This window comes from Chiloscyllium plagiosum, unplaced genomic scaffold, assembly GCF_037043375.1.
Source record: "Chiloscyllium plagiosum isolate Xiang-an unplaced genomic scaffold, Cpla_swu_hap1 HiC_scaffold_28, whole genome shotgun sequence".
Classification (NCBI taxonomy): Eukaryota; Metazoa; Chordata; class Chondrichthyes; order Orectolobiformes; family Hemiscylliidae; genus Chiloscyllium; species Chiloscyllium plagiosum.
This window is the reverse complement of record NW_028270166.1, coordinates 4,519,770-4,541,042: the sequence shown is the minus strand read 5'-3', so window position 1 is coordinate 4,541,042 and position 21,273 is coordinate 4,519,770. Positions and strand designations below refer to the sequence as shown.

General features: G+C 45.2%; 1 protein-coding gene across 2 annotated transcripts in view; it reads left to right on the top strand.

Moving 5' to 3' along the window:
* Nucleotides 1-18,282: 18,282 nt before the first annotated feature.
* ano8b (anoctamin 8b) overlaps nt 18,283-21,273 on the top strand; it is a 129,287-nt gene continuing 126,296 nt past the window's right edge. For both annotated transcript variants that reach the window (XM_043721503.2, XM_043721500.2), the window contains exon 1: nt 18,283-18,433. In XM_043721503.2, coding sequence (XP_043577438.2) covers nt 18,322-18,433 — 112 coding nt within the window. In that variant the 5' untranslated portion in view covers nt 18,283-18,321. The remainder of the gene's footprint in view (nt 18,434-21,273) is intronic.

Sequence of the window (21,273 nt, the reverse complement as noted above, 5' to 3'; positions counted from 1 at the left end):
GGCCAAGATGGATCATCCACTCAGCACCTCTGGCTGAAGATTGCTGGGAAAGCTTCAGCCTAATCTTTTATATTGATGTGCTCGGCTCCTCCATCATTGAGGCTGGGGAGATTTGTGGAACCTCCAACTCCAGTGAGTTGTTTAATTGTCCAGCACCATTCACACTAGGATGTGGCAGGACTGCAGAGCTTAGATCTGATCCTTTGGTTGTGGGATGACTTCGCTCTGTCTATCACTTGCTGCTTAAAATGTCCAGATTACAGAGGAGGAAGTGCTAGATGTCTTGAAACGGGTTAAGGTGGATAAATCCCCAGGATCTGATCAGGTGTACCCGAGAACTCTGTGGGAAGCTAGAGAAGTGATTGCTGGGCCTCTGGGTGAGATATTTGTATCATCGATAGTCACAGGTGAGGTGCCGGAAGACTGAAGGTTGGCTGACATGGTGCCACTGTTTAAGAAGGGTGGTAAAGACAATCCAGGGAACTATAGAACGGTGAGCCTGACCTCAGTGGTGGGCAAGTTGTTGGAGGGAATCCTGAGGGACAGGATGTACATGTATTTGAAAAGGCAAGGACTGATTAGGGAGAGTCAACACGGCTTTGCGTGTGGGAAATCATGTCTCACAAACTTGATTGAGTTTTTTGAAGAAGTAACAAAGAGGATTAATAAGGGCAGAGTGGTAGATGTAGTTTATATGGATTTCAGTAAGGCGTTTGACAAGGTTCCTCATGGGAGACTGATTAGCAAGGTTAGATCTCATGGAATACAGGGAGAACTAGCCATTTGGATACAGAACTGGGCCAAAGGTAGAAGACGGAGGGTGGTGGTGGAGGTATGTTTTTCAGACTGGAGGCCTGTGACCAGTGGAGTGCCACTAGGATTGGTGTCGGGTCCTCTACTTTTTGTCATTTATATAAATGTTTTGGATGCGAGCATAAGAGGTTCAGTTAGTAAGTTTGCAGATGACACCAAAATTGGAGGTGTAGTGGACAGCGAAGAGGGTTACCTCAGATTACAACAGGATCTGGACTAGATGGGCCAATGGGCTGAGAAGTGGCAGATGGAGTTTAGTTCAGATAAATGTGAGATGCTGCATTTTGGGAAAGCAAATCTTAGCAGGACTTATACACTTAATGGTAAGGTCCTGGGGAGTGTTGCTGAACAAAGAGACCTTGGAGTGCAGGTTCATAGTTCCTTGAAAGTGGAGTTGCAGGTAGATAGGATAGTGAAGAAGGTGTTTGGTATGCTTTCTTTTATTTGTCAGAGTATTGAGTACAGGAGTTAGGAGGTCATTTTGCAGTTGTACAGGACATAGGTTTGGCCACTGTTGGAATATTGCGTGCAATTCTGGTCTCCTTCCTATCGGAAAGATGTTGTGAAACTTGAAAGAGTTGAGAAAAGATTTACAAGGATGTTGCCAGGGTTGAAAAATTTGAGCTATAGGGAGAGGCTGAATAGGCTGGGGCTGTTTTCCCTGGAGCGTCGGAGGCTGAGGGGTGACCTTATAGAGGTTTACAAAATTGAGGGGCATGGATAGGGTAAATAGGCAAAGTCTTTTCTCTGGGGTCGGGGAGTCCAGAACTAGAGGTCATAGGTTTAGGGTGAGAGGGGAAAGATATAAAAGAGACCTAAGGGGCAACTTTTTCACACAGAGGGTGGTACGTGTATGGAATGAGCTGCCTGAGGAAGTGGTGGAGGCTGGTACAATTGCAACATTTAAAAGGCATCTGGATGGGTATATGAATAGGAAGGGTTTGGAGGGATGTGGGCCAGGTGCTGGCAGGTGGGACTAGATTGAGTTGGGATATCTGGCCGGCACAGACGAGTTGGACCGAAGGGTCTGTTTCCATGCTGTACATCTCTATGATTCTATGACTAGTCCTTTTTGGTGGCTTCACCAAGGTGACCCCTCATCTTCAGAAATGCCTGCTGCTGCTCCTGGCATTCCTTCCTGCACTCTCCATTGAACCAGGGTTGATCCTCTGGCTTGACGGTAATGGTTGAGTGGGGGATATGCCGGGCGGTGAGGTTACATATTGCGCTGGACTACTGTGTTGCTGCTGTTGATGAACCTTAGCACCTCATGGATGGTAAGTCTTGGATTGTTAGATCCGTTTGAAGTCTGTCCCATTTAGCACAGTGGTAGTGCCAGGCAACACGATGAAGGGATGCTCAAAGTGAAGGCGGATCTTTGTCTCCACAAGGACAGTGGTCACTCTTATTGATACTGTCATGGACACATGCATCTGCAGCCAGCAGATTGGTGAGGATGAGGTCAAGTATGTTTTTCCCTCTTGGTTGATTCCCTCATGACCTGTTGCAGATCCAGTCTAGCAGCCAAGTCCTTTAGGACCTGACCAGCTCAATCAGTAATGCTGCTGCTGAGACACTCTTGGTGGCGGACATTGGAAAACCCCACCCAGATAACATTTTTTGCCCTTTCTACCCTCAGTGCCTCCTTCAACTGTTGTTCAACATGGAGGAGTACTGATTCATCAGCTGAGGGAGGATGGTACGTGTCAACCAGTAAGAGGTTTCCTTGCCCATGTTTAACCTGAAGCCATGAGGCTTCATGAGGTCAGGAGTCAATGTTGAGGACTCCCAGAGCAACTCCTTCCCACCTGTATACCACTGTGCCACCCCCTCTGCTGGGTCTGTCCTACCAGGGATGGTGACAGCTGTCTGTAAGGTATGATTCCATGAAATGGCAATGTCAGGTTTGTTACTTGGCTAGCCTGTGAGACAGCTCTCCCAATGTTGGCACTACCCTCCCAGACGTTGCTGTGGAGGATTTTGCAGGGTCGACAGGACTGTTTCTGTCATTGTCTTTTCCAGTGCCAGGATCAATGATGCCAGGTGATTCATCTAGTTTCATTTCTTTGAGATTTGTAGAGATTGGTATAACTGAAAGGCTCAGCCTTTTCAGAGACCAGTTGCTGTAGTCACATGGAGGCCAGACCAGGTGACGATGACAGATTTCAGTGACCCTCTGGGTTTTTCTGGATCAGTGGTGCTGGAAGAGCACAGCAGTTCAGGCAGCATCCGAGGAGCAGCAAAAACGACGTTTCAGGCAAAAGCCCTTCAAACATCGATTTTGCTGCTCCTCGGATGCTGCCTGAACTGCTGTGCTCTTCCAGCACCACTAATCCAAAATCTGGTTTCCAGCATCTGCAGTCATTGTTTTTACCTTCTGGGTTTTTCTGACAATCAAGTAGATTCTTAATTCCAGATTTTTTAAATTGAATTTAAATTCCATCATCCAAAGTGGTGGGATTTGAACCCAGGATCCCAGAACATTCGCTGAGTTTCTGGACTATTAATCTAACAATAAGCCCTCACCTCCTATGTTAGTCATGAGGAGTAGTATAAATGTTGTTTTGATGTATTGTAATTGGATATTCCTGCATGATAAATGAGTTGCTCCATATCCTGTAGGTCCCATCTTTGTTTAACTTGGGACTCTGCTGTTGGTAAACATTGACCAACTGTTTCCTTTGTTTAGCTCCGTATGTTCCTGACCCTGGGAACACAGAGAATCAACAAACTATAAGGCTCAGCTTGTCTCTGCTTCCGACCTTTGTTGATCAGAAGGCTGACAGCAGAGGAAAGAAAATAAGGCTGCATCCCCTTTTCCGAAGGTATCGTGGTTCCTCCAGGATATGGGAATTGGGTAGTAATCGCTGGGGGCTCAGTATTCTGTACTCCATCACTGAAGATCTGAGGCTTTGAGAAATTGATTATAAACATTTGCCCACCTTACCCAGCATAAATGGTGTGGGTGAGGTTAAAACCATATGTGGGTTTTGCTAGGTATGGGTATAAAAGGATATAGACATAGATAGGTAAGACTGTAACCTCATGAAATTGCATGGTTAAATGGGGCTGAATGGCCTCCTCCTGTCCCAACGGATCCAGTTACAAGCCCAAGCTGCACTCTTTCCTACTCCATGTCAGTGCTACAGCGGGCGCACAGAGAGGGGAGCCGGAAGGTAAGCGGAGACCAGTTTAAATTAATGTTTTTCTTTTCGCAGTCTGTGCTTTTTTTTCAACGAGAAGCGGGAACCCGGAAGTCGTCAACAAAGGCTTCTGGGAAGGTAAGTTTGAGTGGAGAAGGAACCCGAGACACTACACGTGTAGTGTCTCCCACCCTCCCTCCTCCTCGAACCTAATAAAAAGGACTCAGTTGGCTGAACAGATAAGCTACTCAGTGTTCTTGTTTTGGAGACTAAGTGTAGAGTTATGGCAGCGCAGACAGTGGAATGTTCCTCCTGCAGGATGTTTGAGGTAGGGGTGACCACCGATGCTCCTGCTGACTTCACCTGCAGGGAGTGCAGCCAGCTCCAGCTCCTCACAGACCTCGAGAGGCTGAGAGGGTGATAGATAGAAGCTACAGGGACATAGTTACGCCAGAGAACAGAGGTAGCTGGGTAACAGTTAGAGGTGGGAAGGGGAGGAAGCAGGCAGTGCAGGGATCCCCTGTGGTCGTTCCCCTCAACAATAAGTATATCGCTTTGGATACTGTTGGGGGGGACGGCCTAGCAGGGGTAAGCTGCAGTGACCGGGTCTCTGGCACGAGGTCCGGCTCTGAGGCCCAGAAGGGAAAGGGGTAGAGGAGGAGAGCGCTAGTTATAGGAGACTCTATAGTTAGAGGGACAGACAGGCGGTTCTGTGGACATGGGCGAGACTCTCGGTTGGTTTGTTGCCTCCCGAGTGCCAGGGTCCGAGACGTCTCGGACCGTGTCTTCAGAATCCTTAAGGGGGAGGGTGTGCAGCCAGATGTTGTGATGCACATTGGGACCAATGACATGGGTAGGAAGAGGGGTGGGGAGGTCATTCAGGAGCTTAGGGAGTTAGGCTGGAAGCTAAAAGCTCAGGCGGACAGAGTCGCCATCTCTGGGTTGTTGCCGGTGCCACGTGACAGTGAGGCAAGGAATAGGGAGAGAGTGCAGATGAACACGTGGCTGCAAGGATGGTGTAGGAGGGAGGGCTTCAGGTATTTGGACAATTGGACTGCTTTCTGGGGAAGGTGGGACCTGTACAAGCAGGACGGGTTGCACCTGAACCAGAAGGGCACCAATATCCTGGGAGGTAGGTTTGCTGGCACTCTTCGGGGGGGTTTAAACTAATTTGGCAGGGGGGTGGGATCCGGACTTGTAGTCCAGCAAGTAGGTTAGCTGTTTGTCAGGATGTCCAAGAATGTAGGGAGGCTGTGGAGAAGGTAGCACTGACAGGGAATACTTGCAGACACAGAGATGGGTTCAAGTGTGGATACTTCAACACAAGGAGTATCAGAAATAAGGTGGGTGAACTTAAGGCGTGGATCGGTACCTGGGACTACGATGTTGTGGCCATCACGGAAATGTGGATAGAAGAGGGACAGGAATGGTTGTTGGAGGTTCCTGGTTACAGATGTTTCAGTAAGATTAGGGAGGGTGGTAAAAAAGGAGGGAGTGTGGCATTGCTAATTAGAAATGGTATAACGGCTGCAGAAAGGCGTTCAAGGGGGATCTGCCTTTGGAGGTAGTATGGGCTGAAGTCAGAAATAGGAAAGGAGCAGTCACTTTGTTGGGTGTTTACTATAGGCCCCCCAATAGCAGCAGAGATGTGGAGCAACAAATTGGGAAACAGATTTTGGAACCGTGCAGAAGCCACAGGGTAGTAGTCATGGGCGATTTCAACTTCCCAAATATTGATTGGAAGCTCTTTAGATCAAGGAGATTGGATGGGGCGGTGTTTGTGCAGTGTGTCCAGGAAGCTTTTCTAACTCAGTATGTAGATTGTCCAACCAGAGGGGAGGCCAAATTGGATTTGGTACTTGGTGACGAACCGGGACAAGTAATGGGCTTGTTAGTGGGTGAGCATTTTGGTGATGGTGACCACAATTCTGTGACTTTCACCTTGGTTATGGAGAGAGATAGGTGTGTGCAACAGGGTAGGTTTTACAATTGGGGGAAGGGTAAATATGATGCTGCAAGACAGGATCTGAGGAGCATAAATTGGGAGCATAGGCTGTCAGGGAAGGATGTCGTTGAAATGTGGAACTTTTTCAAGGAACAGATACGACATGTATCTTGATATGTATGTACCTGTCAGGCAGGAAGAGATAGTCGTGTGAGGGAACCTTGGTTGACGAGGGAGGTTGAATGTCTTGTAAAGAGGAAGAAGGAGGCTTACATAAGATTGAGGAAACAAGGTTCAGACAGAGCGTTGGAGGGATACAGGACAGCCAGAAGGGAGCTGAAGAAAGGGATTAGGAGAGCTAAGAGAGGACATGAAAAATCTTTGGTGGGTAGGATCAAGGATAACCCCAAGGCCTTTTATGCGTATGTGAGAAACATGAGAATGACGAGAATGAGGGTGGGTCCGATCAAGGACAGTAGTGGGAGACTGTGTATTGAGTCGGAAGAGATAGGAGAGGTCTTGAATGAGTACTTTTCTTCAGTATTTACAAATGAGAGGGACCGTATTGTTGAAGAGGAGAGTATGAAACGGACTGGTAAGCTAGAGGAGATACTTGTTCGGAAGGGAGATGTGTTGGGCATTTTGAAAAACTTGAGGATAGACAGGTCCCCCAGGCCTGACGGGATATATCCTAGGATTATGTGGGAAGCAAGAGAGGAAATTGTAGAACCGTTGGCAATGATCTTTTCATCTTCACTGTCAACGGGGGTGGTGCCAGGGGACTGGAGAGTGGCGAATGTTGTGCCCCTGTTCAAAAAAGGGAATAGGGATAACCCTGGGAATTACAGGCCAGTTAGTCTTACTTCGGTGGTAGGCAAAGTAATGGAACGCGTACTGAGGGATAGGATTTATGAGTATCTGGAAAGGCACTGCTTGATTAGGGACAGCCAGCACGGATTTGTGAGGGGTAGGTCTTGCCTTACAAGTCTTATTGAATGCTAGGTGGCCAAGCATGTGGATGAGGGTAGAGCAGTGGATGTAGTATACATGGATTTTAGTAAGGCATTTGATAAAGTTCCCCATGGTAGGCTTATGTAGAAAGTTAGGAGGCATGGGATAGTGGGATGTTTGGCCAGTTGGATAGAGAACTGGCTAACCGGTCGAAGTCAGAGAGTGATGGTAGATGGTAAATATTCAGCCTAGAGCCCAGTTACAAGTGGAGTTCAGCAGGGATCAGTTCTGGGTCCTCTGCTGTTTGTAATTTTTATTAATGACTTGGAAGAGGGAGTCGAAGGGTGGGTCAGTAAATTTGCAGACGATACGAAGATTGGTGGAGTTGTGGATAGTGAGGAGGGCTGTTGTCGGCTGCAAAGGGACTTAGATATGATGCAGAGCTGGGCTGAGGAGTGGCAGATGGAGTTCAACCCTGTCAAGTGTGAGGTTGTCCATTTTGGAAGGACAAATAAGAATGCGGAATACAAGGTTAACGGTAGGATTCTTAGTAAGGTGGAGGAGCAGAGGGATCTTGGGGTCTATGTTCATAGCTCTTTGAAAGTTGCCACTCAGGTGGATAGAGATTGTAAGAAGGCCTATGGTGTATTAGCGTTCATTAGCAGAAGGATTGAATTCAAGAGTCGTGAGGTGATGTTGCAGCTGTACAGGAACTTGGTAAGGCCACATTTGGAGTACTGTGTGCAGTTCTGGTCGCCTCACTTTAGGAAAGATGTGGAAGCTTTGGAGAGGGTGCAGAGGAGATTTACCAGGATGTTGCCTGGAATGGAGAATAGGCCGTACGAGGATAGGTTGAGAGTGCTAGGCCTTTTCTCATTGGAACGCCGAAGGTTGAGGGGTGACTTGATAGAGGTTTATAAGATGATATGGGGAATAGATAGAGTAGACAGTCAGAGACTTTTTCCCCGGGGTACAACAGAGTGTTACAAGGGGACATAAATTTAAGGTGAAGGGTGGAAGGTATAGGGGGGATGTCAGGGGTAGGTTCTTTACCCAGAGAGTGGTGGGGGCATGGAATGCGCTGCCTGTGGGAGTGGCAGAGTCAGAATCATTGGTGACCTTTAAGCGGCAATTGGATAGGTACATGGATAGGTGCTTAAGCTAGGACAAATGTTTGGCACAACATCGTGGGCCGAAGGGCCTGTTCTGTGCTGTATTGTTCTATGTTCTATGTTCTATGTTCTATGTTCTATTTTCCCGCAAGGTATTGGCCAGGTCTCCAGCCCGTGGTCCATTTCAAATTGCAATCAGTGGCATCACAGTAATGTTTGATCATCTTCATTAGGGAGAGCCACACAGGAACTCCCCAACATGGCAAAGGCAGAGAGATCAAACTGGTTGATTGGTGACCTTACAGAGGTTTATAAAATCACGAGGGGTATAGATTGGGTGTATGACAGGTGTCCTTTTACCTATGGTGGTGGATTTCAAGAGTAGGGGGCATATCTTTAAGGTGGGAGGAGAGAGATTTTAAAAAGACATGAGAGGCAATTTTTTTACACAAAGCGTAGTTAATGCATAGAATGAATTCCAGAGGAAGTGGCAGATGTGGCTACAGTTACAACATTTAAAAGACATTTAGTAAATACCTGAGTAGGAAAGGTTTGGAGGGATATGGGCCAGGCGTAGGCAGGTGGGGCTAGTTTAGTTTGGGGTTATGTTCAGCATGTACTAGTTGGACTGAAGGGTCTGTTTTTGTGCTGGATAACTCAATGACTGTATGGTTCTGCAAAAATAAAAATTCTTTGAGGAGCAGCATTCTTCATTTCATATTCTCAAGCTTATACCCCTCACCCGGCCTGATCCTGACCCCTCCCACCCCCCGATGATGTCCCTTAGTCACCATACTGGCTAATGAGTCTTTGAAAACTCTTGCAAATGGACAAAGGGCATTTCATATCAAGAGGCAGGTCCTTTCTCCACCAAACTGCACAAGGACAATAAGAAAGTCAAATCACAAACAAGGTCACGACACCAGGTTATAGTCCAACAGGTTTATTTCAAATCACAAGCTTTCAGAGCACTGCCCCTTCAGCAGGGTAAGGACGATTCAAATAAACCTGTCAGACTATAACCTGGTGTCGTGTGACTTCTGAGCTTGTCCACTCCAATCCAGCACCGGCACCCCCACATCATGTCACAGACAGAGCGTGACTGCGACGAGAGGCAGAATTGATTCTTGAGTTGTACAGAGAGATTCTGACCTGAAACAATAAAACAGGGGTCTGGACAGGAGCCAAAGCCAATATTCCCAAGAAAAAAACAAGTTCCTCTGGCGTCAAAGTTTATAAAAAGCAAAACAGCACCTCTATCCCCATGAGAAACAAAATCAACAGAATCTGTCTCACTCGCAGTGTCTCTGCCTTTATTACAGAATGCTGGTGGTCATAAGGTCTATCATTCCCATTCACAAAACAGGAAGAGCTGGACAGAATCAAAGAATCCTGTTTTAGAATTTTTAATATATATAGCCAGACTTTTTTTACATTCAGTGAGGGCTGAATATCCAAATAATGAACAAACTGTCAAAGACAGAGATTTCAACCTGGAAATTAATTTTACTTATTTTGGCACTTAAAGTACCCCCATCAATCTCCTAAAAAAATCTTGACTTGGTTTGGTAAGTACTTCGCTATGATGATGAAGGAACTGGAGGGTTCACATGTTCACACACATATTACATTATAGAGAATAGCAGCCCCAGTGTATATTATAGAGAATAGCCCCTGTGTCTATTGTAGGGAATAACAGTCCATCTGTATATTATACAGAATAGCAGCCTCATACAGTTCCTGCTATTCTCTAAATACACTCTGAGGGTTGTTATACTCGATAATTACATCTCTGAACAGGTTGATTAGAAAATACTGAGCCCACCTTTACTGTTCTGCAATAGTCAAAGAGGCAATGGCAATCACAACAGTGTTAATTTAGACAGCAGGGTTTTAATAATTAGCTATTCTGCAGTATCAACAAGAGAAACGGTGGAGCAGTTGAAAACTGCAAAATTTCTGAAATGGCATCAGTAATGGCTGAAATTACTAACTCCGTAAGTTACTGGAAGCCTTCAACTGTAAATCAGGTTCTGTGAAATCAATGCATCCTTACAATGCTGCAGATGTTGAAGCGACAATGCTTGAAGGCTGCTTTTCCACTTACAGCAAGGTCTGCTAAATGTGCCACTGTGACTAGGCACACACAGATGGATAACAGAGACCACTTTTAATGGCTACAGCCTATCTCCTGAGTTGGGACAAAACACTCTGTTAAACGTAGCAGGAATTAACACAATGTATCCTTAAGCTGATCAACAATGGGATCTCAACCCTTCACCTCATGCATTATTAATTCAGATGATGGCATAGAAAGCCAAGTACCCAAATTTACTGAGGATAAGCCACATTGTAGAGTGTGGCTAGAACTATAGGTTAACAAAGAGACACAGTGAGTTGACCTGCAGATGGATTTCGATGTTGGCAAATATGAGGTCATTCACTTTGAACATAAAACATTTAAAAACAGGAAGTTCCAAAATCGTGAAAATGTCAGAAACAGTGGACATGATGTGGAGGAGCCGGTGTTGGACTGGGGTGGACAAAGTTAAAAATCACACAACACCAGGTTATAGTCCAATAGCTTTATTTGGAAGCACTGCTCCTTCATCAGATGATTGAGTGCTCCAAAAGCTCGTGCATCCAAATAAACCTGTTGGTCTGTAACCTGGTGTTGTGCGATTTTTAACTCGAAACAGTGGAGGTTGAGAAAGCTGGCAGGAAGGGGTGGTGTCAGATACACAAATTATTAAAAGGTCATGGACATGTGCAGAATATAATCAAATATGCTGGCCTTAATATCTAGAAAATTAGAACACAAGGAGATAAAAGAGAGAGAAAGTTAAATTGGAAACAATTTGTTAAAATTGATCTGACATTTTAGATAAACTGTGCTGCCCCCTGTAGCTCTTTGTGGAAATAACTCATTATTGGGAATTATAAACAGCACGGAGACTCTCCAAACACCGAACAATGCAGCATGTTTTGATGTGGTGCTTTTAACATTGAAAGCACCTCAACAATTTTCACTGGAATGAACACTTGCTGCCAAGTCCTTTATGGAAATAGTCAGACTTGCAACCAACAGCTTGATGGAAGATGGAGAAATACAGGAACAGAATGAGGCATTTCAGCCTGTTGAATCCTTTTTGAATATTCAATAAGTTGATCTGCCACTGAACTAAATACCCTCTTTCTGCCCTAATCACTTTCAGTGACGGGGTATCAAGGGGGCAGACAGGAAGGTAGAGATTCCTTTTATTTGCAGAAATATCCTTTATTCGTGCAAAAAATCTTTATGTACACACAGTTACAAAAGTAGTTCTGTTCTGTACAGTTTTTGCACATGGAGAACAATCAAACATTGAAATTTGACTTTCTCTACTGTTGCAATAAACCAAAGGCATTGCATACAGATTATGCAAGGTACTTTTTCCAGGTATCTGAGGCACAGCAGGATGAAGACCCTCATTGCCCTTTGCATAAAGACCTTAGACAGTAAATCTTTCCCCACTGCACCTTAATGACAGCCACCCCAAGCTTTTGTGCATTTTTAAAAATTTCACCAATATACTTTATTCACAAAAACTATCTTATATATACATAGTCACAAATTCAGTTTGGTTCTGTACAATAGCAAATAAAACAAACAAACAAACCTTGAAGTTTGACTCTATCCAAACAAACCAAATGCATTTCTTTCTTGAAATAGACAATATTTACATGCATTTAAGGCACCAGGAGAATCCAAAAATGGAATGGACCCACATTTAACTTCAGTAGGAAGACCTCAGACCAAGTTCTGAGGAAGGATCACTGTATCCGAAACATTTCACTCCACAGATGCTGCCAGATCTCCTGACCATTTCCAGTAATTTCTGTTTTGGTAGACCTCAAACCAAGCTTTAGTGTGATTAAAACCTCAGCAGATTATATGATCATATGGAATGACTTGAGGAGCCTAATGTCCGAGTGCTGCTCCCATTTCTTATGATCCTCTGTTAAAATATATTAATCTCAGATTTACAACTCATCTGGCGTCAGATGTCCTTTGAGGGAGAGAATTCTAAACTCCTACCACTACTTTTTGTACAAGTATTTTCTAATTTCATTCCTGAATGTTCTGTTTCTAAGACTCACCCAGTGTCCCCAATCTGTCTCTTATTGGTCTGAACCTTAATTTAACACTTGCTGTCCATCATTCTAGTAGAGAGAAGCAAGTTACTGTAGATGCCGGAATCTGCACTGAAAACAACAAATGCTGGAGATCACAGCGGGTCAGAAAGCATCCATAGAGAGAGAACAAGCTAACGTTTTGAGTCTAGTTGACTTAATCAGAGCTCTGATGTATAGTCATCCAGACTCAAAACGTTTGATAATGTTTCCCACAGTAAGCTATTGCACGAAATACGGAAGCATGGGATTGAGAGTGATTTAGTGGTTTAGATCAGAAATTGGCGAGCTGAAAGAAGACAGAGGGTGGTGGTTGATGGGAAATAATCATCCTGGAGTTCAGTTACTATTGGTGTACCGCAAGGATCTGTTTTGGGGCCACTGCTGTTTGTCATTTTTATAAGTGACCTGGATGAGTTAGTAAATCTTTATAAGTGACCTGGATGGGTTAGTAAATTTGCGATGACACTAAGGTCGGTGGAGTTGTGGATAGTGACGAAGGATATTGTAGGTTTCAGAGGGACATAGGTAAGCTGCAGAGCTGGGCTGTGAGGTGGCAAATGGAGTTTAATGTGGAAAAGTGTGAGGTAATTGATTTTGGAAGGAGTAACAAGAATAAAAAGTACTGGGCTAATGGTAAGATTTTTGGTAATGTAGATGAGAAGAGAGATATTGCTGTCCAGGTACATAGATCTTTGAAAGTTTCCACACAGGTTGATAGGGTTGTTAAGAAGGCATATGGTGTGTTAAGTTTTATTGGTAGAGGGATTAAGTTTCAGAACTGTGAGATCTTGTGCAGCCACATTTGGAGTATTGTGTACAGTTCTGGTCACCACAATATAGAAGGGATGTGGAAGCTTTGGAAAGGGTTTAGGGGAGATTTATGAGAATGTTGCCTGGTATGGAGAGAAGGTCTTACGAGGAAAGGCTGAGGACTTGAGGCTGTTTTCATTAGAGAGAAGAAGGTTGAGAGGTAACTGAATTGAGACATATAAGATAATCAGAGGGTTAGATAGGGTGAACAGTGAGAGCCTTTTCCCTCAGATGGCAATGGCTAGCACGAGGGAACATAGCTTTAAATGGAGGGGTGTTAGATATAGGACAGATGTCAGAAATAGTTTCTTTACTCAGAGAGTAGTGGGGCATGAAATGCAACAGTCTGCAACAGTTGTAGATTTGCCAACTTTAAGGGCATTTAAATTGGTCATTGGATAGGCATATGGATGAGAATGGAATAGTGGGTTAGATGGGTTTCAGATTGGTTCCACAGATCGGTGCAACATCGAGGGCCGAAGGACTTGCACTGTGCTGTAATGTTCTATGTTCTATGTTTGCATTGTTCTAGTAAAAATGGCCTTCAACTCCTCCAAGGTCAATATGTTGTCTCCACGGCAAGGTGACCAGAACTGTTCACTATCCTCCAAGTGTGGTTTACCCACGGCAGTGTGCTGCCGCAGCATGTATTGTACAGAACGTGAAACAGGTTTGAGGAGCTGAAAGGCCTGTGTTTCTACAGTTTCCATCAAGCTGTTGGTTGCAAGTCTGACTATTTCGTTAAAGGGCTTCGCAGCAAGATATTCACACCAGTGAAAACTGTTGGGGTGTTTTCAATATTAAAGGTACTACATCAATACAAGCTGCAGCTGTTTGGTGTTTGGATAATCTCAGTGCTGTTTATAATTCCCAATAATGAGTCATCTTCACAAAGAGCTACAGGGGGCAGTACAACTTATCTGAAAAATCAGTTGAATTTTAACAAACCATTTCCGGTTTAATTCTCTGTCTCTTTTAGCTTGAATGTATAGAGTGAATGGCAAACCAGGCAGTAATTTCAGAGACTGGTTGATATTGTTAGTCTGACATTTAAAGCTATTCCCAAAGTACCTCCTAACCTTCCGAATGAGAATTCACTCACAGAGATTCTGTTACATTTTACGTTTTGATATCTTTATGTGAACACCATGAAATCGAAGGAATTCAAGATGGGGTTAGATATAAAATAAAGCTCTTTCTATACTATGCCCATCAAACATTCACCAGACAGGGACAGCACAAGGTTAGATGCAGAGTAAAGCTCGCTCTATATCCTCCTCATCACACACACATTGTAAGAATTGCTTTTATTCACTCACAGCATATGGGTGATACTGTCTGGATCCAGCATTTATTGCCTGTAACTAGTTGCCCCTTGAGAAGGTGGGGGTGAGCTGCCTACTTGAACCGCTGCAGTCCACCTGCTGCGGGTTGTCCCACAATGCTCTTAGGGAGGGAATTCCAGGATTTTGACCCAGTGACCGTGAAGGGACAGCGATGTATTTCCAAGTCAGGATGGTGAGTGGCTTGGAGGGGAACTTGCAGGAGGTGTTGTTCCCATGTATCTGCTACCTGTGTCCTTCTACATGGATGTGGTTGTGTCTTTGGAAGATGACTGAAGCAGAATAATGTCTCCCGACCAAAGTAGATTTTCTGCAATGATACCTGTACTGTGTGTACGGTACCCCACCCAGTTCAAAGTTGACACATCATTAATTAAAAGCTCAGGTGCTGCCTAGGGTGCTCTGCATTGGTCCAAAAATGTGGTGCTGGAAGAGCACAGCAGGTCAAGCAGCATCTAAGGAGCAGGAGAATTGACTTTTCGGGCATAAGCCCTTTATCAGGAATGTGGTGAGGGGGTGGGGTGGGGGTGCGGGGTGGAGGTGCGGGGTGGGGGTGGGGGTGTGGGTGCGGGGTGGGGGTGCGGGGTGGGGGTGGGGGTGTGGGTGCGGGGTGGGGGTGCGGGGTGGGGGTGGGGCGTGGGGGTGCAGGGTGGGGGTGCGGGGGTTGCAGGAGTTGGGGGCTGCCCAAACCATCGGTTGCCCTGCTCCTCAGATGCTGCCTGACCGACTGTGCTTTTCCAGCACCACACTTTTCAACTCTGATCTCCAACATCTGCACTGCTCACTTTCTCCTAGTCATTGATGTAAAAAAACTGTTCTTTAATGTGCTTGCTTTGCTTTATCTTTCTCTTTCTCTCTCCCTGTTTCTCTTTTTCTCAACATTCTTTACCACTCCCTGTGTTTCTGTTCTACGCTTTCTCCGGACGGTGTGATGATTGTCCAAGCACTCTGACTCCTGCATAAGGTAGATTGAAAATAACATAGAAAAGTGCCTTCACCTACCTTAAGCCATCACCACGAGCTGCATAATCAGTAAAATATTTTCTGAAGTGCCATCATTGATGTATTGTAGGCAAATCTCACTGACTTAATTGAGTTGTTTGAAGAAGTGACAAAGAAGATTGATGAAGATAGAACAGTGGATGTTGTCTATTTGGACTTCAGCATAGCATTCGACAAAGTTCCACATATAGACTGATTAGCAAGGTTAGATCACACGGTATCCAGGGAGAGCTAGCCATTTGGATACAAAATTGGTTTGAAGGTGGGAGACAGAGGATGGTGGTGGAGGCTACTTTTCAGACTGGAGGCCTGTGACCAGTGGTGTGCTGCAAGGATTTCTGCTGGGTACACTGATTTTTGTCATTTATAAACGTGATTTGGATGTAAATATAGGAGGTGTAGTTAGTAAGTTTGCAGATGACACCAAAATGGACGATGGTGCGATAGACGATGAAGAAAATTGGAGGTGTAGTGGATAGTAAAGAAAGTTACCTCAGAGAACAACGGGATCTTGACCAGATGGGCCAATGGGCTGAGAAGTGGCAGATGGAGTTTAATTTAGCTAAATGTGAGGTGTTGCATTTTGGAAAGGCAAATCAGAGCAGGACTTATACTCTTAATGATAAGGTCCTAGGGAGTGCTGCTGAGCAAAGAGACCCTGGAGTGCAGGTTGATAGTTCCTTGAAAGCAGAGTTGCAGGTAAATAGGATAGTGAAGAAGACAGTTCTGAGGAAGGGTCACCAGACCCGAAATGTTAACTTTGATTTCTCTTCACAGATGCTGCCAGATGTGCTGAGCTTTTCTAGCAACGCCTGTTTTTGTTAGTGAAGAAGATGTTTGGTGTGCATGCCTTTCCTGGTCAGTGCATTGAGTATAGATCATGTTGCGGCTGTACAGGACATTGGTAAGGCTGCTTTTGGAATACTGCATTCAATTCTGGTCTCCCTGCTAAATGAAAAATGTTGTGAAACTTGAAAGGGTTCAGAAAAGAGTTACAAAGATGTTGCCAGGTTTGGAAGGTTTGAGCTATAGGGAGAGGCTGAGTAGGCTGGGGTTGTTTTCCCTGCAACATCAGAGACTGAGGGGTGACCTTATACATGTTTATAATATCATGAGGGGCATGGATAGGGTAAATAGACAGGGGGGTAGGGGGATCCAGAACAAGATGGCATAAGTTTAGGATGAGAGAGGAAAGGTATAAATGAGAACTAAGGGGCACCATTTTCACACAGAGGATGGTGTGTGTATGGAATGAGCTGCCAGAGGAAGTGGTGGAGACAGGGTATAGTTACAAAATTTATGGGTATATGAATAGAAAAGGTTTAGAGGGATATGGGCCAAATGCTGGCAAATGGGACTAGATTAATTTAAGATATCTGGTTGCATGGACGAGTTGGACTGAAAGGTCTGTTTTCATGCTGCTCTATGACTCAAAATAAATCAACAATGTACAGAGAAAGATCCCAGACACCACAATGTGCCATGACCAGATAACTGGATTTCTTTTTAAAATGATTTTGACTGAAGGATGTTAGTTGAGAGATCGATGTTGGCCCCAGAAAGGGAATACTCCTGCTTGTTTTAAATAATACAATGGGATCAGTAACATCATAATTGTAAATGAGGTGCAGGAGTAAAGGCACCTGGTTGTATATGTGTACGGAGCATTGAAGGTGGTAGGACAGGGGGAGAGAGTAGTTAACAAAGCGCACAATGTCCTTGGCTTTATTAGTGAGTACAAGAACAGGGAGGTGATATTGAACTTGCACAAGGCATTTGTTCGACCTCAGCAGGAGAATTGTGCAGAGTTGTGGGTGGTACATTATAACAGAGACATAAACACAGTGGAGAGAGTGAAGAAGCGAATTACAAGAATAGTTCCAGGAATGAGAAACTTCAGTGATAAGGACAGCTTGAAGTAGTTGGTGCTGTTCTCCATCAAGAGAGGAAATCTGATCGAGGTTAGATCGAGGAGATAGGGAGAAGCTGGTCCTGCTCATAAAAGGAACAAAAATGAGGGCACGTGGTTTCAGAATGATGTGAGAAAGAACTTTTTCACTCAGGGTGTAGTTAGGGTCTGGAATGCACTACCTGGAAATGGGGTGGTGGTAGGTTCAATTGAGGCATTCATGATGATTATTTGGATCGAAATGGAGTGTAGAGAGATGGGGGGAAAGGCAGGAAATTGGCACTGGGTAATATAATTGGTGTAGACACAATGGGCTGAATGGCCTCCTTCTGCACTGTAACAATTCTGTTATCCAGCTGAGGCAGCAGCGCAGACAGACCCTCAGTTTAATGTCTCATCCAACAAGAAGCATGGCCAGGAGGTCAGCTATCCCTCAGGACTGCGCTGGGTCAGCAGAGCCACACAGGCAGGTATCAGGAATGGCTCTTGTCCCCACAGCTGTCAGACTCAAGAAAGAAACACCAGGTAGAGAGTCCTTGGGGAAAGGTTCAGTAACTACAGGAAAAACCTGTGAAACTGGTGCATGGCACATACTATAATGTACCTCAAACAGAGCTCCTGAAAACACCAGTATGCTCAATTTAAATTTTCCTGTTTATTTACCCTCCTGCATGTGTGATGGGAGTTCAAAATCAGCCCAGACTCCCTCGTAATGTGTGTTCTTATGGACTTCCCCCTCATCTTCCACTATTCTCTCTCACTCCGTCCTCTCAAACCCCTTATTAACCATCTCTCTCTCTCTCTCTTTCATTGGTTCTGGTTCGGGCGGGGATACAAAGCGGATGATTAATCCGTCGGTGCGTTTTGCTTTCATCTGTTAACCTTGCTGTTTCTCAGTGGTGTGTGTGTGTGTGTAAAGAGAGAGTGTGTGTGTGTGAGAGTCTTTCGGGTGTTTTGTTCATCAGGAGCAGACAATTGCACAAAGCGTACAAAAAAGGGGAGGTGTGGAGCTAGGGCTGGGGAGGAGGTGGGCTGAGGGGGGGAATGTCCATCCCCAGAGGAACCACAGCAGACAGAGCGGATCAACAGCCCCTGGCCCCCATGTGAACAGCAGGAGATGCCGGTTCCCAGCAAAGGCAGAGAGGACACCGAGCCGGAGCGGAGCCCTCAGCCGGCCAAGGAGATGGGAGAGGCGGCTGACAACCGAACAAGTACCGCTGGGGTCCTGGGTAAGTGAGGCATTAAAACACCCCCTCCCCAGAGAGAGGGGAGGGGTGGGGAAGGGAAGAGAATAAATTCACATTGAGAGGAGGGAGATGTGTTGCTTAATGCTTCCTTCCTTTACAAAAAAGCATATAAATAATGCATAATAATGAATTAAATCCTCTCCTCCCTCCACCCAACGGAGAGACAAGACATTCTGGGTCGAGCTGGACCCAATACGCGATGCAGCAGCTGGTTAAAGGGGACACTGTATGCGCTCCCGATGCCCCATCTTCTATGGGATCTTTCTGTGCATGCTGGGAGGTTCTGCAGGAGAGACGGATGGTTGTAATTGTGTTTTATTTTGTGTGTGTGCCCAGCCTTTGGGAGCATGTTTGACATAATGTATCTGTAGCTGAAGCAGTGCACAGGTCGGTTCTGCTGGGATTTGGGGGCAGCTGATTCACAGGATGATCTAAAAAGCTGCAGGATGCATGGGGAAGTACAAGACACTGCATTCCCTCTGTATTTACTGGAGTGTTTAGCCTTGAGCCTGGCAGAGCTGCTGGATTGTGAAGGACACACGTTTGTTCAGCAGAGGCTGTCGCAGAATTTGTCAAGATGCAGATGAAACTCTTGTCGCTTGTGAGGCCTGGTTCAGTCAAATGCAGCTTTCCCTCTCTATCTCCCTCTCCCTCTCTCTCTCTCTCTCTCTCCCTCTCTGTCTCTCAGTCTCTCTCTCTCTCTCTATCATAAATCTTGTTCCTCTGCAGACTGTAAACTTGCCTCCCACTCCTGTTTAAGTCTGGATTAATTGGTTCCTGCTCTCAATGTCAGCCCAAGACCAGTGATTGTCTCTCCTTTCGTTCCCTTGCAGCCAGCAATTCCATCTTCACTCCAGAAATTATAACACAATCCAGTCTGCCCCTGTCTGACAGACTGACTCTCAAATTTAGAATGATGAGAGGGGAATCTGAATGAAAGGTATAAAATTGAAACAGGGCTGGCCAGACTAGATACAGGGAAGATATTTCCCCTGGTTTTAGAGAGTCTAGACATAGTTTCAGGATACACACTAGGCCAGTTACAAATGAGATGTAGAAAAATGTTTTCACTTAAGGGGTAATAAACTTGTGGAATTATCTACCATAGAATGTTGATGAAATCACTTTACAGAGGCCGGTATCCCATTACCACGTCACCCTTTAGAGTGTCCTTGACACCAATCCAGCTCCCTTAGAGCTAGCTCTCAGAGTGAACAGAGCCTCCGACACTCCTGTTTATATCTGTCAGCCAGGGCTCCCTGTTTGGACCAGATTAACAGCCCCAATCAGGGAACTCATATTCTATGAGGTCCACCTGGCTGACCTCATTACAATCACTACATCCCTGCCCCCTGAGTCTGAAGGCACAGGCCAGTTCCTTTTTTTTCCCTTGCTCCTCCTGGGGTGGTTGAGGTACCATCCGACTCTGCCTCGGATCTGGATGGTCACCTCTCGCGCCCGGAGTGTCTCATAGAGTCATAGAGATGTACAGCATGGAAACAGACCCTTCGGTCCAACCTGTCCATGCTGACCAGATATATCAACCCAATCTAGTCCCACCTGCCAGCACCCAGCCCATATCCCTCCAAACCCTTCCTATTCATATACCCATCCAAATGCCTCTTAAATGTTGCAATTGTACCAGCCTCCACCACATCCTCTGACAGCTCATTCCATACACGTACCACCCTCTGCATGAAAAAGTTGCCCCTTAGGTCTCTTTTATATCTTCCCCCTCTCACCCTAAACCTATGCCCTCTATTTCTGGACTCCCTCATGCCAGGGAAGACTTGGTCTATTTATCCAATCCATGGCCTTCGTGATTTTAAAAACCTCTATAAGGTCACCCCTTAGCCTCTGATACTCCAGGGAAAGAAGTCCTAGCCTATTCAGCCTCTCCCTATACCTCAAATCCTCCAACCCTGGCAACATCCTTGTAAATCTTTTCTGAACCCTTTCAAGTTTCACAACATCTTTCCAATAGGAAGGAGACCAGAATTGCGCGCAATATTCCAACAATGGCCTAACCAATGTCCTGTACAGCCGCAAAATGACCTCCCAGCTCCTGTACTCAATACTCTGACCAATAAAGGAAAGCATACCAAATGCCTTCTTCACTATCCTATCTACCTGCGACTCCACTTTCAAGGAGCTATGAACCTGCACTCCAAGGTCTCTTTGTTCAGCAACACTCCCCAAGACTTGCCATTAACTGTATAATTCCTGCTAAGGTTTGCTTTCCCAAAATGCAGCAACTCACATTTATCTAAATTAAACTCCATCTGCCACTTCTCAGCCCATTGACCCATCTCATCAAGATTCCATTGTAATCTGAGGTAACCTTCTTTGTTACACCTCCAATTTTGGTGTCATATGCAAATTTACTAGCTAATTCTTATGCAAAGATGGCACATGCTTTGGAAACAATTCAGTGAAGGTCCACTTGGCTGATTCCTGGAATCGAGAGGTTTGTTTTATGAGGAAAAGTGGAGAAGACAGGGGAATTCGAGGATTGAGAGGTGATCTTGTTGAAACACGTAAGATTGAGAAGGGGCTTGACAGGGGGCTGTGAATAGATTAATTTAAAATAAGACGTAGGAGCAGAATTAACAGGATTTCAAAATAATGGGGTTTCTGCTTTAAGATGGAAGTGAGGAGGAATTTCTTCTTTAGAATCATTAATCTTTGAAATTCTCTTCCCCAAAGACCACTGGTGACTGGGAGTTGAATATATTCAAGGCTGAGTTGGAGAGTTTCTTCAGTTGGGCAGAAGTGAGGAGCAGATGCTGGAAACCAGAGTTTAGATCATAGTGGTGCTGGAA